General features: G+C 35.6%; 1 protein-coding gene across 1 annotated transcript; it reads left to right on the plus strand.

Annotated features, from left to right (window-relative positions):
• Positions 1–327: 327 nt before the first annotated feature.
• Positions 328–4,157, plus strand: LOC123539851 (uncharacterized). Its single transcript, XM_053535597.1, has 2 exons — positions 328–581; positions 976–4,157. Exon 2 carries the CDS (start codon positions 1,529–1,531, stop codon positions 4,076–4,078), a length of 2,550 nt encoding a protein of 849 aa, XP_053391572.1. The 5' UTR covers positions 328–581; positions 976–1,528; the 3' UTR covers positions 4,079–4,157.
• Positions 4,158–19,399: the final 15,242 nt, after the last annotated feature.

Genomic DNA, 19,399 nt, shown 5'->3' on the forward strand with positions numbered 1-19,399 from the left:
GATCACGGTATATATGGGTTTTGATAAGTTAAACAAAATATATAAATGTATAATGAGAACTATATATTAACCCTTAAAATGCTGAAACTGAACTAACAGCATTTGCAAACAGCTTGGAATCAGACCAGACGCACATTTAATCAGTGTCTAGTCACCATTTTACCAGCATGCAAAGGGTTTACATTGCATGTCCGCCATCCGAAATGTTGCCAAGTATTACGTGGCAGCAATGGCAGTCTGTCAACTTGGACACTTCATTTCAGAATGATCAAGTTCTCTAGGATCTATATTACTTACATACCCAAAAGTTATAGTGGATAAATTACATAGGCCCTCAAGTTAAAGTTTGAACAAACAAAATGTAAGCTCTCTCAGATAAAGCGCATGGTCACTGTTGCTATATAACTTATTTAGCTAAAACAAAAGGTTTAACATACTCATTCCTTTTTCAGGACAGTGCATTTGTGTAACAGAACGAATGAATCCAAGTCACAGACATCACAGTGTAACATGATGAATGAACCCCAGTCACAGAAATCACAGTGTAACATAATGAATGAGCCCCAGTCACAGAGATCACGGTATATATGGGTTTTGATAAGTTAAACAAAATGCATTAATATATAATGAAAACTATATAATAACCCTTACAATGATGGAACCGAAATTACAGCCTTTGCAAACAGCTTGGAACCAGACCAGACATGGATTAACTCCGGGTCTTGTCAGGTTCCAGGCTGACATCATGCGTATAGTGATCACTTTGGCATCATCTGTTTGTCAATTTGCCTGCCTTGTAACTTTGGACCACACATTAAAATTTTTTATCATAATACATGCATGTTAAGTTGTACTCAATACCTGCAGACATACTTCGTGTATCATAATTAAACATATATATATATATATATATATATATAATGTATAAGAGATGACGGTGCTCATGGATTACTAGTTTTCTTTTGATGATTTTAGGTATTCCTTTAGAGTTAACCTCAGACCTGCGCAGAAAGAAGAGAAGTTTACAGCTCGCACCAAGCTGTCACAAAAAGACCGCTATCAAGCATTCAGGAAGAAGCTTTTCCAAGACAAAAATCGATATGAAGAGTTCAAGAGAAAAGACAGTTTAGACAAGCGAAGGTATCGCAAGTCATTAACTGATGAACAGCGCAAAATATACAATGAAAAAACTAAACTAAGAATGCAAGCATATAGACAGCGTCAAAAAGAAAAAGGTATTGTGGAAAAGCCCACAACTAGACAAAAAATAATGAAATTAAGGGATTACTGGAGGAAAAAGAAGCAAGAACAAAGGAGCCATATGACAGACGAAGACAGGATGTCTATGAATAAAAAAAGAGGCGGGCAAAGTACAGATCCAGGAGAAAGTTTTTTTTAAGAAGCAAAATCAAATGAACCTTCAACCCCAGTTCAAAGCAGAAGGTATTTGCCTAAAACAGCTGAAAAGTTTGCAGACACTATCGAAAATGCTGTTAAAAATTCAACCCCAAGACGGAGGAAGTTATTAATGAGAAAGGGGCTTGTTCTGTCACCTGAAGAGAGGTCTAAAAGAGATATTGAATGCAAAGTTGTGTCGAGAGTTAAACATGCTCTTCAAGAGCTGAAGAAAAAACATTGCAAAGAAGGGAGAAAACAGTACCAACAATTCACACGGAACCTTGTTGGAAAATACACAGCAGAACACTCTATGAGAAGGGCTTTAGGTATAAAGTGGGAATACTGGCAAAGAGTATCAGCTCTAGAAAACGATAGTGAAACTGAACAGTTGAAAAGGTCTGATGCTTTCTCAGAAAGCAAAGTAGAGAATATACAAACATTTTATCAGTATGAATCTGTAACCCTTCCAACCAAAAAAACTGTCAGCAATAAGAGTTTGAATCAGAAAAAGGTCTTGACTGAAACAATTCAGCAAATTCACAAACGTTTTCTAAATGAAAATCCAGATTTGAAAGTGAGTCTAAGTCAATTTAGGAAACTCCGCCCGAAAGAAGTTTTGACTGTGAAGCATCAAAAGTTTATGTCATGTTTGTGCGAATATTGCTTGAACGCACAATTCAAAATTGATTCCATAAACCAAGCTATGAAATACCACAAAATTGACCTTGAAATAGAAAGCAAGTATCATGCAGTAGCCATTACATTGTGCGACAAACTCACCGGCAATAGTGAAAGATCGTGTCTTGAAAGAAAATGTGAGGAATGTGGGACAAGCAAGCTAAAAACTTTTCTAAATCCTCTTATTCAAGCAGATGATAGTAAGGAACATACTTGGAAAAAATGGAAACTGGGCTTGGTTGGGACTGCAAGTAAATCAGTTAAACGTCAGATATTAGTTGAAGAAAAAGGAAGCCTGAGTGCATTAATTGATGAACTGCTTGAATGCTTGGAAATGCTTGCTCTTCACTTGTTTACCGCCAGGTGGCAATACAAACAGTTCAATGATATTTCAAAGAATGTCCCTGAAAATGTGGTTGTTACCATAGCAGATTTCTCCGAGAACTACCGCTGTGTCTCACAAGACGAGATCCAGTCAGCTTACTACAGTTACAGCCAGGTATCTGTTTTCCCCATGATCGCTTATTACAAATGTCCAGACTGTGAAGATGTTGTGCAGGAATCTGCAGTTTTCATCTCAGATGATTTGAATCATGACGCAATGGCAGTTAACCTCTTTTCGAAGCTCATGTTTGAGCACATATCAAGTCACGTCAAGGTTGAACAAGAGATACAATTTTCTGACGGGTGTGCAGCTCAGTTTAAGTCAAAAGTTCCTTTTTTCCATGTAGCTGAGACTATTACACATAAAATGGAGAGAGCTTTTTTTGGATCACGACACGGTAAATCACCTTGTGATGCGTTAGGTGGCTTAATTAAGAAACAAGCGGAAACTCACGTCAGAAGCAGAAAGGGAACAATACAGTCCGCCAAAGCATTATACAACTTCTGCAATGAAAATCTTACTCTGCACACAAACGAGAAATGTGAACACAAGAAGCGAGTTTTCTTCTATGTGGATGAGGTCCAGAGAAGCCAATTACCAAAAGATTTGAAGACATTGAAAGGGACTCGCCAGGTCCACCATGTCAGAAGAGTTGCGCCGGGAGTAGTACAAAGTAGGTTTTTAAGTTGCTTTTGCAAAGTTTGTTTAGGGGCGGAAGAGGGAAAGTGTTACAATGAGTCACATGTTGGTGAATGGGAATATCACAGCCTTGTCAAACAGAGTATGGAGCCTGGTACCTCTTTGAAACAAAAGAAGAGTGGCAAGGGGAAATGCAAAACCAATAAATCAGGGTCAGAAGACTTCAACAAATTTGGTCCACTCCCAGATTATGAAACAAGAACCTTTGTCAACACCTCCAAGTCTGTTGATATGACCAGCTTGACTTTGCTCCCAAATGACATTCCTATGGAATCAGACAAACTTCATCCAGCAATCATTACAGCTGATGGAAACTGTTTACCACGCTCAGCAAGCTTGTTTGCCTATGGAAATGAAAATCAATATAAAGAAATGAGAGAACGAATTGTAATAGAACTATCTAAGAATGCAGATATGTATTTAGATGACAATTTGATGAAGAGGGGAATGGATACTGAGGGAAATCATTCAGTTGCAAAGACATTTGCTTCCTACTCTAATTGTTATACGGGAAATCGTCTGAACAAAAACAGCATCAAAAAGATATATAACGAAGAAATTCTTTCTGTTTCTAAAAACGGCTCATACATGGGTCTGTGGCAGTTGGCTAGCCTTGCCAATATATTGTCTCGTCCCGTTGTATCTGTTTATCCAAACTATGGAAGTCACACAGTAAGGAATGACATGCATCGCGTGTTTCATCCATTCGAAGAACAGGATTGTGACAAAGAGCCAGTTCATATCATGTGGACAAACATACATGGAAAAATTGTTCCTGAAAAAGACTTTTCAGTTAATCATTTTGTTGCACTGATGCCACTTGACATTAAGTCAGATGCAGATATTGACATTTCTTTTGATTCTGATTTAATGGATGCAGAAGATACCTTACCATTAGTGACAGTGTGTGGAATTTAACGCAGTGTCTTGACTTACTGTCATCACCCTTGAAAACTTAGACTCCAGTCTTTGGTCCTAGAGAGTCACCAGTGCTCAACTCCAGAACAAAGCAAATTGCCACATCTCGAATTCAATAAGTCATCAGTTCTCGAACCCAGAGAGTCAACACTTATTGAACCAAGCAAGTCAAAGTCACCAGTTCTTGACCCCAGCGTGTCGCCAGTTATCGAACCTATCAAGGCATCGATTCTCAAACCTAGTGACTCCCCAGTTCATAAACCTAGACATTCGCCTGTGTTTGAACGTAGCAAGTCACCAATTCTTGAACCCAGGGAACCACCAGGTTTTGGACAAAGTAATTCCCAAGGTGTTGAACAGCGTGCGTCACCAGTTGACAGATCCAGTAAATCGCCAGTTTTTGAACATGACGAGTCACCAGTTCACAAATCCATGGTATCACCAGTTCTTCACACCAGTGAGTCACCAAGTATTGAACAAACTGAGTCACCAGTTATCAGACCTAGCATGTCACCAGTTCTTGAACAAAGCAAATTGCCACATCTCGAATTCAATAAGTCATCAGTTCTCGAACCCAGAGAGTCAACACTTATTGAACCAAGCAAGTCAAAGTCACCAGTTCTTGACCCCAGCGTGTCGCCAGTTATCGAACCTATCAAGGCATCGATTCTCAAACCTAGTGACTCCCCAGTTCATAAACCTAGACATTCGCCTGTGTTTGAACGTAGCAAGTCACCAATTCTTGAACCCAGGGAACCACCAGGTTTTGGACAAAGTAATTCCCAAGGTGTTGAACAGCGTGCGTCACCAGTTGACAGATCCAGTAAATCGCCAGTTTTTGAACATGACGAGTCACCAGTTCACAAATCCATGGTATCACCAGTTCTTCACACCAGTGAGTCACCAAGTATTGAACAAACTGAGTCACCAGTTATCAGACCTAGCAGGTCACCAGTTCTTGAGCACAGTCACCAGTACCCAAACACAGCAAAGAACGAGTTGTCAGATCCATTGGTACACAAGCTCCCGAACCCAGGGAATCATCTTGAATACAATCAGTCACCAGTGCTCGAACCAAGCGAGTCACCAATTCTTGAACCAAGCAAGTCGAAGTCACCAGATTTTGACCCCAGTGTGTTGCCAGTCACTGAACCTATAAAGTCACCGATTCTCAAATCAAGTAACGCACCAGTTCATGAACATAGACAGTCGCCTGCTCTTGAACGTAACAAGTCACCACTTTTTGAACCCAGGAAACAACGAGGTTTTGAACCCATTGAGTATCCAGTTTCCAAATCAAGCAAGTCAACAGAGCTTGAGCAAAGCCCAGATCCAGGGTAAGTTCAAAAGATTGCTTAGTCGTAATGATTCAAGGTTAAAGTTCTTTGGTAATAATTGTTATTGCTTGGGTCTCAAGGTTTTTGTTTATTTGTCACAATTTTGAGACTAGTCATGATACTAGGTCATTAGATCAATTATAAGGTAAACCTTGTTTTTCTAGAGGAGCTTTTATGATCACCCTGTGTCTGGCATAAAGAATTGAACTATTGACACTAAATGTCACAAAGGTCACAATTTTGATGTAGGTCATCTTGCCCAGGAAAGGTGCATAAGCTGACCACCGTGATATCACTGAAATATATTGTTGAAAGCAGCGTAAATCCCAATTTAAACAAACAAGAGTATGAAAACGAATGTTTATTTAACTGAGTATCCCTTGGTTTCCAGTTCTTTTTACATGGAAGTGTGAAGACACATTTGGAAAATACATTCATGAATATATTTTAGAAAGTTTAAATTGCTTTTATTTAGGTACAGGATTGGTGATTTTCTTATTGCCAGCTGTGGAAAAGTGAATATACCTTGTTTTGTAAGTGCCAGGTTGCAGTTGCCAAATTCTTTCTTGTTGATGTTTTACCCTTCAGTATTTATTGCTTGTTAATTTATGAAAGTTAACCGCACCATGCTGGATAAACAGTCGTCTGCTTGAATTGTCATCTGCTTCACTTAAAATTTCTATCAATTTGCTTAAAACTTGGAGAAAATATCGACTGAGAGGCAAACCTGACCAGAAGAGTAACTTGGCTTCTGGTCTGGTTCCAAGCTGTTATGCAAAGACCTAGCAATCAGTTCCAGCATGGTTAGGATTAATTTACTTTACTGCTGTTATTTTACCTTTCACCATTTATTGTTTGTTACTTTGTTCTTTTTGATAATTATATTTTTAAGTTTATGGTTTTCCTTCATTTGAAAAGGTGTTGGCTAGCTAACCACTGCCTATGATTTTGAGGTCACAGGTTAGATCCACAGTTTGTGATATTTATTTTCTGAAGGTTGTTCATATGTTGAAACATTTTTGAATGTTAAGGCTTGGTTCCTGATCTTTAGCAGTCACCATTTACTGAAAATACTGTCGAATGATACCCTGATGAAACAAGAGAACCATGATGGTCCTATTATGCTCACCAGACAGCAATCAGCTTGTGCAATTTTAATACTTTTCTTTTTACATTTGATTGCATGTCTTATTTACAGACTTATTCATATTTTCCAGACAATAAAATCTCCCCTTCTGCCCCTCACACACCAACCCACTCTTCTCCCAACTTTATGGGGCCCAATCCTGGGAAGTTTTGCATGAAATTTCTATGTCAGTTCATGGTGCACAATAATTCATAACCATATCCTTCTAAAGCAAAGAAAACAACTAAAGATAGCAAGTTTTCTTTTAATTCAGACTGTGCGGAAGAAGTGATCGAGGAGGCAATACTGGTTATGACCCTTGGCTTAAGCAGTAATCACTTTCAGAAGTTGTGTGACAACATTCAGATGTTATCTTTCATTACAAATATTTCTTACATGTTGTTTTACTAATTTCAGATTGTGCAGACTCCATCTGGTATGCAGCCACTGCCAGAAGTTGGGGTTTGGGAGCAGTACCTTAAGAAAGTTCGTGCCTCCCTGTGGTCCATCCAGGAAAAGCATTCTTTTTGGAATTTCATCACATTTGTAGGCGTATTGAGCCACCATCAGTTAAAGTCATGGGGACACGTGTATATTACGATATAAAATTTAAATAAATGAAAATCTCATATAAACATACATCTACTGATGTAAACGATCAAAACTGCTAATAACGTGAAACAAATCTTAAAGCAATTTGGTAGTTTGTTTTGTTCATGTTCCAATCGTTTCATTTTATGTTTTTCATAACTGACTAGTTACATGGTTTGGTTAATATGTTATATTGCTTGTCTGCAAAGACTGAAATTGTCGAGACTGCAATTTACATTTTGACACATGTTTATGGAATAAAATCTTTAAAACCTATATCACAGTGTGTTGTCCTAAATGATCAGCTATGACTTGACACAAATAATGACTGTATATAAATCAGTTATTACAATTGTATCTATTCTACACAACAGGGTGATGAAGAATATCGAGTCCAACTTTCAGACTCGACATTAAACATGCTTGGAAATTTTCGTCTGCTAGAAATGCTGCCTGCTAATTTTGCAAAGTTCATCCATTTTGCTCCAAAAATGGGAAGAAATATTATCAGAGTAGCAAACAGCTTGAAACCTTACCGGATGCCGATTTAATCAGCATCTGGTCTGGATCCAAGCTGTTTGCAAAGCTTGTTAAATTTGTCTACAGCATGAAAAGAGTATAGTACCTTATATAATGCAAGATACAGCCAGCATAAAATCCGCTAATCGGATAATAATCTACTAAGTAATTTTAATGTATGTTGCTAATTTAGTATTAATGATGATATACATTGAAGATCCATTGAAAATATAGCCAAGGTCCCAAGCTAGAGTGTTAACCACTTGCCACGAATTCTTGTCAAAGTAATAAGAACGAAGCTGTTACTACAAAATGAATGCAGTTTCCTGCTCCTAACCTAAACCCCCAGGTCTTGTTGCACTCGAAAGTTGCCTGATTGATGGCTAAAACGATAATATGCAGACCGCCACCCATGCAGATATGTTACAAAGCAGGTTAGCATTCTACAGTGGGATGTTAATAGCCAATAGGTGCATACAACAGGAAGACACACACATGCATGACATAAAAAGATGCAGGTTCTAAACTAAGTGCTACAATAAATACATGTGACATGGCACTATAAATAAGTCTACAAGTGCAACAATAGATAATTATGTAATGCTCAAGTAAACAAGGTGCAGGTTCCAGTTAATTGCTGAATTCTACACCCTGTATTGGTAAACTGCCATGATATGATTGAAATATATTGTGGAAAGACATAAAAACCACATTCAAACAAATAAAAGTTCACAGAGCAATAATTGGTGTCCCTGGTTACATCTCTATATTCTTTTAAAATGCCTTAGTTTGGCTATTCTTCTTACTTTGAGTCGTTGTGACTATGCTTACTTTTTTATCGGTTTAATATCTATCAAATAAAGCAAAATGGCCTATAAAATGTTACTTTTAACAGGAAGTTTGTTATGTTCAATGTCCAGTTTTAGTGTCCTGTTAAATCTTGGAAGAAGCTTGGAAAATTAACAACAGATTGTAAAGATAGAGTTAATATTTATGGTTAATATCAAATACTGTTGTTTTGCAAGACAATTTATATGAATATAATTACAGTTTCAACACTTGTTAACGTGAAATAATGACAAAAACACACGATGTCCATGTTACATCTCAAACATCCGTGTAAACACAAATTAATAAATATTATGTTTTATTTTGCAAGCAGTGACTTGACAATTTCAGAGTATGACCCTGTACAACTGTTGCACATTTTTACCACTTTTCCTTTTTCTTTGCTTGACATGAAAAAATTGGACACCAAACATTTAGTGATGTAACAGATATTCCTGGACAACAAATTTTGGATCATGTATCAATTGAGAAAACACTAGCGAAATTGAATATATTACGCACTTACTGTCAACGCAAAAATGCAGAAGACCATTCATAAGAGATGGGCAAAATGCAGACACTTCGTCATTTATAGACAGCGGGTTGTTATCCAGTGAAAAGAAGCAACGGAACTGCAACGCTTACAAGTAAGAGACTAGATGCAAAACGCAACTGTTAAATATGTAACGCAATATCATTTTTGTAACATTTACATAACTCTGATATATTAAAAAATAATATTTTGTTCTTTTACCTGTGAAACGTACATGTAGCCAAAGAAGGATCGTTAACGTAATGTCGAGGCATAATTATAATATTATATAAAAGCAAGTGTTTTCAAAGCGAAGTACTACTCGATACAGCAGGGGGTCTTATAATCACACCTATTTTGTTAGAGGTATGTATCAAAAGCTTTGTCTTTTCGATCTTGCCTGTACATAACTTATAGCCCTGATAAATTAAGTAACAGCCACTGCCAAGGTCTTTGTGTATGACATTTTTTTTCTGGCAAAGAGCCCCACTAATAGTCATAAGCTCGAATACATGTAATGCTGACTTGATTGCCAAATGATGATCGCGTCCGGTCGCTATACATGTAGTTGTTTTACATGAGCTTTCAGTCAGCAGAGGATTAGAAGGGGGTGGAATTAAGTAAACGAGTCCAAAATATGTTAGAGGTATGTTCCAAACTGATGTACACATTGTTACATTCTCTTATGTGTTATATATTTCAGCTCCCGAATTGGCCGGCGAGATGGCAACATTTGATAAACTCAGTCACAGAGAGTGCAAGGACATAAGTCAATGATCGATCAATGATCATATTGTTGTACATGATCCTCTGAAACAGGCTGCAACACCAACATATGACATTATTATTCGATGGCGATTTTTTTTTCAGATTATTCAAATTAAGCTAGTTGTGTTTTTATTTGTTAAATGCAGTCGTTGTATCTTTAAGGCAGGAAATGCTTTATCAAAATATTCTGAAAATAAAGTAACTGTTTGAGTTGTTGGCAAACCATTCACCACGGCTTACTTTGACAGCAAAAATACTCAGTATCCTCCTCAGTTGTAGAGTCTAAAGACATGTCACCAATTACGATAAGCAAAACATTTACTGTTATTATATCTTAAGAAATTGCGTTTTGTTCATATCATCGAAGTGAGAGCGAATCGCTCTAAATACTAGATTACTGTGATAAACATGCCCCAAAATCGGACGATAATGAACTGCTTGAAAGTCTATTTAAAGAAAAGGTTTCTTTTAAGAAGAATGAATAATCAGTTATACATATACATATAACTGCGTTTAAATTTAAAGTATTATTGTATAGCTTTTATTATCAAGAGTGATAATAAAAGCTATGAAAAACAATTCCTATGGATATTTACTATATATTTTGCTCCGCATCGTAACGTTACACCAAAATGGCCTTATAGGAATTCCGTAATGTTGCATATGTATATGTTAAGAACTATGCATTTGTTTAAAATTTCAAAACAAATAAAATTAAGAAATAAACGCGTATCAATGTAACATCAATAAAATACTAAAAGAAAGATCGAGTAAAATATGCCCACTAGGGACATGCGCTAAACCTAATTATGTCATACCTTTTTAACCGATTAGTTTTGTTTTATTGATAGGACATAATTTCAATCATACAATAAGCTTTCTGGGTTCCATAGCTGTCGTTTTCTACGCAATCTTACTGACAAACTATCCACATAACACAAAGGTGGAGTATACTGTATGCTGCCATGAAGTTTCTCTTCTGTGATGGTTTTCTCAGTTATGACATAAAATCATGACTATGCAAAATACTTTTTAACAAACAGTCACTTTTACTTGTTCCATATGACCGAGGTTTACAAATGTATTTAATAATGAGATCGCTGTATTTGTTAATTTGCGTTTGAGAGAAAAGAAGAATAAAATGAGGGATGAAAATGTGTAAACATAGCCGAGCTGTCGACGTATCAGTGTTTGCTATTTTTTACTTTTACTAAATAAGGTCTGTATTAAGGTGCAGTTGGGAATTTTGGCATAAGTAGTCCAAATTTTGCATGTTACTTGTAGTCATATAAAGTCTCAAAGCCGTGTTTTTAGCCTTATACTATTGCAAGCATTAGACCTGAGGCCCAAATTTTATTTATGACAATGGATATGAACAATCACAACACAGCATAAATATAAACACTAAATAAAAAGATGTATGTCAATAAACAGCTGTACCTGTGTTAAGACAAAATAGTACACAGTTAATAAATGTATAACTAGCCTTAGTAATCTATAATGCCACTAAAATATCTGGGTGTTTTAACAGGTTGTTACTGCATGACAAGTTATTGTCATTTAAATGAAGCACTCCATACACAGTTTTATTTCTATTTTTAGCTACAATTGATTTGGGTTGTGTACGTTTAAAGTTAATATCTATGCGCTCAATATACCTTTAATGCATCATCATTAAATTAGAATAATCAGAAATTTTAGAAGAAACAATATTCTGCTTGAAATCGGTAACGTTTGTCTTTCTTTATAATTGTACTAAATGACCATACGATAAAATTCGAGATACGACTTAGGCTATTAAATACTATAGTTTATCAATTAGTCAAGACAAACATAAATGTGTCACATTTGGCAAATGAAATGTATATGGAGGATTAATAAAATAATGTTATAATTCCAACATTCTTTATAATCTTTCACAAATGTAATTAAAGCTTTTTCGACAAGTTTTGTCATGCCATTGAAAATTTCGTTCATCATGATGTGGATCTCTGAACATGTATGTACAGCTCGGCTCATGGCGTTCATGATAATTATTAGGTTGTACTAAATCCCAGTCAGCCTCGAAGTGATTAAGAGAGGCATAGTTTACCCATCAGAACTGATTGGTTTCTAGGAAATCCCTTGCACCGATCCAGTAGCCTTCATGATTGTAATCTAAAAATATACATGCTTTTTATCAGATTTTCAGTTTGTGAAGAAAATTGCTTAGTTTGCAAAAGCAACGTTTCGTGAGAATTTTCTACAACTTTTCAACATTAAATCATTAGATGTTTATTGTTCCCGCATCCTACAAACATCGCAGTATCAAAAAATAAATTATGGGGTAATCTGCATAATATTTATCACCTGCCGAGTTTGCCTCGCAGTTGAACCATGACCTCTGGAACTAGAGTGTCTGAATGACATACTGTGCACTTTACCACACTGGTCATAGCTTTGAATGGTGAATTGTACCCAGAGCAAATGGATAAAATAACATATTTCCGGTATAGTAATATGATTTAAAGGATTCTGTATACAGAATTAAATGAAAATGATAGATGTTAGCTGAGATCTGTATCGAGCCTTATTCCTCGTAATAAAAAACTCAATCTGACATAAGACAAAATAAGTCATAAACATTTTACATCTTTAAACTGATCCCGCCTTTCTTATATATTAAATCTTAGCTAAATGAATACATATGCTAAACAAACAGGCTCCAGGTGCACCAATTGTTTTAATGTGATTCGGTATAAAATGGGTAGAAATGGTATAAATTCAAACTTGCAAGACCGAAAATATATCATTTTGTCCACCTATGTTGCGTAAAATTCACCACTTAGAAAACGTTCAACAACCTGATCTGATAAAGCTGTGGCCAGTGTGTTTATCACATTGTGGCAAGTACGTGTGCTATGTACTTCAACAATGATTATCCCCTTTTGGGTTAAAAAAGGGTATAGCAGAGATCAAGGTTATGCCTGCTTGAACACTGATGTGATTGTACAATAGTGATTGTCAATCACTTTATCAATTCATGTAATTATTAAACATGAATACTGGCAGTGAATTGGATTCTGCACATCGTTTTTATCAATTCAAACACTATTGAAAAGTTATTTAATACCTTTAGATGAAGTTAGGAGGTAAAAGATGGACATACGAGTTCCTGCGCGACCTTTGATCTCTCATGTTCACCGTGCGACATTGATTTTAAGCCTGTATGACTATTTTGAACTGCTAATTACATCAAAGAGGAAAACAATAATGGTAAAAATTTCAAGCTGACATAAATAGAGCTATCACTTTAGACGATCAATACCCCCAGACGCAGCGTTAATAAAGAGAATTTCAAAGTAAAATTTTGTGATAATGACCTATGATCTTCAAATGTCACCTTGACATTGGACCTCGTGATCAAACACTCTGCATATTGCCGTGATAGGGTCATCAAATTATGATTTATTTTTTCAGAATCCTTCCAGTGGTTAAGAAGATATGGAGCGGGCACAAATTGGAGCTATATGATCTTACATCTAAGCATGACCTTGCCTTGGACCTTTTGACCCAGTGACCCAGGATATGCACCATGCATCCCATGAGGATGAGGCTTACAAACGAAGCTATTTTTATTAGATTAATGCCAGTGGTTTAGATACAGAGTGAAAATAGATGTAAACTATTCCATGTGAAGGTGATTTAGGTCTTAGATTTGGTGACCAGTGATATTTGCTCTGCACATCGTCTTGGTTAAGTAAACAGTAGATGCTAGCTACACAGCAGTTTAGAAGACATCAGACAGACATGAATAAAAGCTATTTGACCTCTGACCTCCAAACGTGACGTGACCATTGAGATTGGACCTAGGGACCTGGGTTGTGCACCCTGCACATCGTCTTGATAAGATGAATATTTGATGCTATTTTTTTGCAAACTTTCAGCTATATGACCTTTTACCTCCAAGGGAGACGTGGCCTTGAGCTTGGACCTAGTTTTATGAAACTCTTCACAGCAGCTAAGAAAATGTGGCACGAACAGAGGACGGACGGAGGGACGGCGGACGGTGTGATTCCTATATAGTCCCTATATACATTGTATCTAAGGGTATGATGACAACGGCTTGAAGATCCGACTGCAGACTATTAACATGAACATACATGTCTAAAAGAGACGAACTGCATGTCGCTTTATTGTGGGAAACATTTGTTCATAGCAATCCAAAGATGTTTAGAGGTACAAATATATTGAGCAGACACCAGATATTGCTTACTTAACCTTTCATTTAGTTATGCATTGGTAGAATTTCTATTTCAGAACTATTCAACATGAATAACGATAGTTTTGTTTGTAAATATACACAACTGCAAAGCAAATGCCATTTCATTTGTATTTGTATAACATGTGTTTTTTATTTAAAAAGCGTAAGGAATAATAAACTTTTGCTGTGTATAAAGCAGCAATGTACATACATAGTAAATGAATTAAATATGCATGTGTTTTGTCATACTGGGGTTTTGTAGTTAAAAATACCATTGCATTTGTCTTAATGAGTACGTTTTAAAATCATAAGTTTTTATGAGAATAACAGTCTTTTATGAATGACGAATTTGAAAATCTTTACAAGATGGCTTAAAATTACGTGACTTTCCACAAGGCGTAAAGATGTGACACGCACTTGTACTTCCTGTTTTACATTTTGCACGCTTTTACAACCGGTTTTCTTTTCAAATAATAACTTATGAAAATCGAATTGTAAATGAATTACTTCATTTTGTAAGCAGACTGCTACATTCGTGCGTCACACTGGAAACAATATGGTCCAATTTTGTTCAAACGGAACAGGTACCATATGAAAATAGATACAAATTACGCATTACAATTGACAAAAATTTAAAGAAAGACAATGCCCATATTTAAAAATATATCTGAAGATATTTATTTTAACTGAAGAAAGTGCCTCCCCATCAAATATATATATATATAACTTTATTAAATATTTAAATCATTTGTTTATGCAGAACAGTTTACTGCATTCGTAATCAAACTCCATGCAGTAATAGATGCTTGATAAAACATTTTCAATGTTTTTGTGGTGGTACACATTTATACTTTGTTTAGCTATACATGTAAAAAGTAAGTATTGTTTTAAATTTAATTCACAAAACATGTTAACTTTATGTTTACATAAACTATATGTAATTATTATTCATATTTTCAAGTAGGAAATTTGGGTTAAGGGTACATTTAAGCAATTTTATTAGTTTAAAACTTTATTTAATTATTCGAGACAGTTTAACAAATAACAAATAATCTGATCCTGTTTTAATTGGTGGTCAAATTTCCTTTTACCACCAATAAATGAGTTTGCTTAAAATGGTAGGTCTGTTTTAAAATCTACCACACCTTTGGTTCCGCACCCCTGATTGTTGCAGAAATCACCATGGCAACATTCAGTACACGTTGAAATATCAGTACTGCTTCTTCTTGTTACATTACTCGATCGCTTTCCAGGAAGTTGGTCTAGAAAGACATTACAACGCTAAAAAAATAATATCTAATCAATTTTGATACCATGTTCAAAGATAAATGTTAGACCTTCTGTGCTTACTTCGATGGATGTTAAAACATTCATTTTAATAATGAAATAATTTTGTTTCTCACTATTATAAATTATATTCGAAAAAGGTAGAGGATCAATGCTAATTTCATTATTGTAGGTGGCTTAGTATTTAGGTTTCAAAGGTTTATATGTTCTGGTCTGAGTTTGAACGAATAAAATAGTTCATACATTTGAATAATTGAATGTTCATTTAAATTGCACGTAGTTGTACTCATTACTTTTTTAAGATGATAAAAAATAAAACGGAAAGTTCAAGTATTTGTTTTCCATCTACTTTTACCTGGTTATACATGCAGCCACTATTATATAAAATACTTCCACTTTTCGTAACAAAATGTTCGGTGAAACAGTACTGAAACATCCAAAAACTACGTAGCTATAATCAGTTATAAAAAAGTAAAAGTAATCATCATATTACATAATAAAAGACAGTTTTCTTATTCCAATTCCTATTAAGTGACTGTTACCTTAACGTAGTATACATAAACCTATAATGATACTGGGCAATTTCCGTGTGATTGTTGTGCATTTTATTCGACCTGGCGGGGTGGGGTTAATCTCTGACTTATGCAAACAATGGTAAATTCAAAAACTAGCAAAACAGGCAAAGCAATATAATTGTTTAATTCCGTAATCATCGGTTACCAACGCCTAACATTCAACGCTACAGTAGTTACATGTACTACATATCCTGCACAATAATGCAGTACCCGCCCGCTTAGCTCAATAGGGAGAGCGTCGGTCTACGGATCGCGGGGTCGCGAGTTCGATCCTCGGGCGGGGCGTATGTTCTCCGTGACGATTTGACAAAAGACATTGTGTCTGAAATCATTCGTCCTCCACCTCTGGGTCATGTGGGGAAGTTGGCAGTTACTTGCGGAGAACAGGTTTGTACTGGTACAGAATCCAGGAACACTGGTTAGGTTAACTGCCCGCCGTTACATGACTGAAATACTGTTGAAAAACGGCGTTAAACCCAAAACAAACACACAAACAATCATGCACTGGGCCGTCGCGAAATCCCGCCCCGCCACGTCGAATCAAACGCACAGTTTTATATTAGGCAATTCGGTATTCTTCGCAAGTAAACATAGCTAAAAGTGCACGTGGCTGTCCGTAAAAACTGGAGAGTGCCGAAATCACATAAGGAGTTATTATTACGAGTCCTCTGCTTTATAGTTGTTATAGCGATATTATGGTATTTTATGTTAATAAAAATTAAATCATTTTATTCCGAGGAGTATCATGAGACATGGACAAGGGATATCGTTGTTTATATTCCAAATAAAGTAAATTTGAGACATGTGAATTCTTAAAGGAGACTAACTTTTACATGTTATAAAGGAAAACTCTACATGTACAGCATATTTATGTATAAATAATTAAATAATTTTCTGGTAATACCGATTTAACTGTACAGATATATGAGCCGCGCCATGAGAAAACCAACATAGTGCATTTGCGACCAGCATGGATCTAGACCGGCCTGCGCATCCGCGCAGTCTGGTCAGGATCCATGCTGTGCGCTTTCAAAGCCTATTGAAATTAGAGAAACCGTTAGCGAACAGCATGGATCCTGACCAGACTGCGCGGATGCGCAGGCTGGTCTGGATCCATGCTGGTCGCAAATGCACTATATTGGTTTACTCATGGCGCGGCTCATATATGTGTGGCTCTATTATTCGGCTTATGTATATGTTTAGGCGTTGTGATATGTATTAAAGATAGACAAGCCACTACTTACTCTTTCTTGCCTTCCTAATATGAAAGTGTGTAAAGTGTTTGGTGTTTTCTAAGTCATTCATGTTCTTAAATCCGGGTATAAAAAGAAATGATTACGGTGATGTAGTAGCGAAATAATTCTAAAATTGACTTCTGATAAGATTTATAAAAATATCCCTTGGAAGCATGGAATACGATTGCGCAAAACAGTAACAGACTAAGTTTAAGAGTCTGTTGTTTTATAAGTGTGCAACAACATATAGGCAGACTAGAAACGGCTTAAGCAGACTCTATTATAGTATATTGGAATGGGCTCCATGATCCAAAAGGGCCGGAAAATCAACACTGAGGAATATCGAACATTGAACATGATACCTTATTGTATCTTAGCGTTATAAGAACCGTAAAAACAGGGATGCTTAAAATATACTGCATTATGTACTTTTCGTAAGTTCTTTTAAAAAGTGTAAAATACGTTTATCTTTCCCGTTTCATGGAGATTCAAAACATTTTATTTTTAAAATAAGTAAAATATTTATTGATTTTCATTGATTAAAACAAAGTTATTTTATCATATTTACAGCAGTACTCCCCATTCAACTTTAATATATAAATATCATGTATGCTTACAATAAATATAATTCTCTTAGACCATTTTGAAGTATAGTTAAAATACTGAAACACTGTTCCTTAAAGACCTACCATAACCTAGTGACATACTTTGTCCTCCCACATGAACTTCGTGAAAATCATTCTGTATAATATAGCTATATTGCATGATAACAGATGGACAATCTAACTGATGTGTTTTCACAACATCACTTGCAAACTTATTCGGTTAATCTCTTTTCAATGAGATGTCTTTCGACTAAATGTCATGCATCGCGTTTCAGTATAGGTCTAAAAATATTGATAAATAACTATCTTTCCTTGTAGAAATATAGTGTGGTCTAAACTCTACTTAACACACCAAATACTGTGCATACTGCCACATTCATTTAATAAAATGTTAGGACATTAAACTTATTGTCTTGGCCTAATATATGTCATGGTCAGTTTGCATCATGCATAATTACCATCATGAAAATACGAAATATTTGGTGCGTCTTTAAATAGACCAGTGTCAAAGCCTTTTGATTTCAAATTTAGATATATATATATATACCGTATATGTCGCGTTGTTTCTTTCCATTGTTCCATTATTTAGTTCACGATATCGCTATTTTCTACTTAAGTATGGGCAAGTTTAGCATAGTTATTTGAATAATTATTAATACTAAACGGCCAGATTTATTTGAAAATGGCCGTGATAATTAAGCTTGCACCCACCTGTTCACTAATGTCAGTCACCAAATATCCATTATCTTAAGAGGAATACTATATTATTGTTAACCTTTAGCATACTGGTGGAAAGTTATTTGCCTTTGCGACCAGTGCAGACCAAGATTAATGAACACCCCTTTGAATTATAAGTGGTACTGCCAAAATTGAATGATGGACCAATCCATTTTAGAAATTTAGAAGGGTAAAGGTTATTAATAAAATCAATAAAATCCATAAGAAGATCCATTGGAATGCCACCATGTACAGTAAGTCATATGATAATACATACAAAGGTCACTATTACCTCATTCGAACTACATACAATTAGTTTTGCACATGCCTGTGGATTCGGGATGTTGTGACATTCAAAACAGCGAGTTGCGCCACCTACAAAAATTATAAATACTTTAAAAATCATAATGTCAACGCAACCGCATTAAATTGATAAATATATAATGGTTAAATTGAAAAGAGAATCGGTAAAATTAGAAAGCTCAGTACAGCAGAAAGGTGAGAAGTATAAAATCTACAAAAAGATCCTTTGGAAGCATAGAACGCTACCAAGCATAAATCATAGCAGACTCGGTTATGACTGAGTCCGTATTGACAGGCAACAACCCATAATATCGGCTGTATTGGAATTTCTTTTATAGTAAAATTTGAATCTATGCGATGATCCCAAAGGACCAAAGAATATAACAAGTCCCTTGATGACACTGTGTTTGTCTTTATTCAATGGTATGTTCGCCAAAGTAACCGAATTCAGATTATAAACCATATATAACTGTAGAATGAAAACTATCAGGACATTGTGTTTAATGTGGAAACATTTCATTCAATTAAGGTAGAAGTGTGCACAGTACTTGATTTATTTAGATAAATTTAGACCACTATTTGGTTCTGCAGTATGATAGTTATTTATCTATGTTTTTAAACTATACTGAAAAAGAACTGACTTAAAATGTTTTCA

Source organism: Mercenaria mercenaria, unplaced genomic scaffold, assembly GCF_021730395.1.
Source record: "Mercenaria mercenaria strain notata unplaced genomic scaffold, MADL_Memer_1 contig_4943, whole genome shotgun sequence".
Taxonomy (NCBI): domain Eukaryota; kingdom Metazoa; phylum Mollusca; class Bivalvia; order Venerida; family Veneridae; genus Mercenaria; species Mercenaria mercenaria.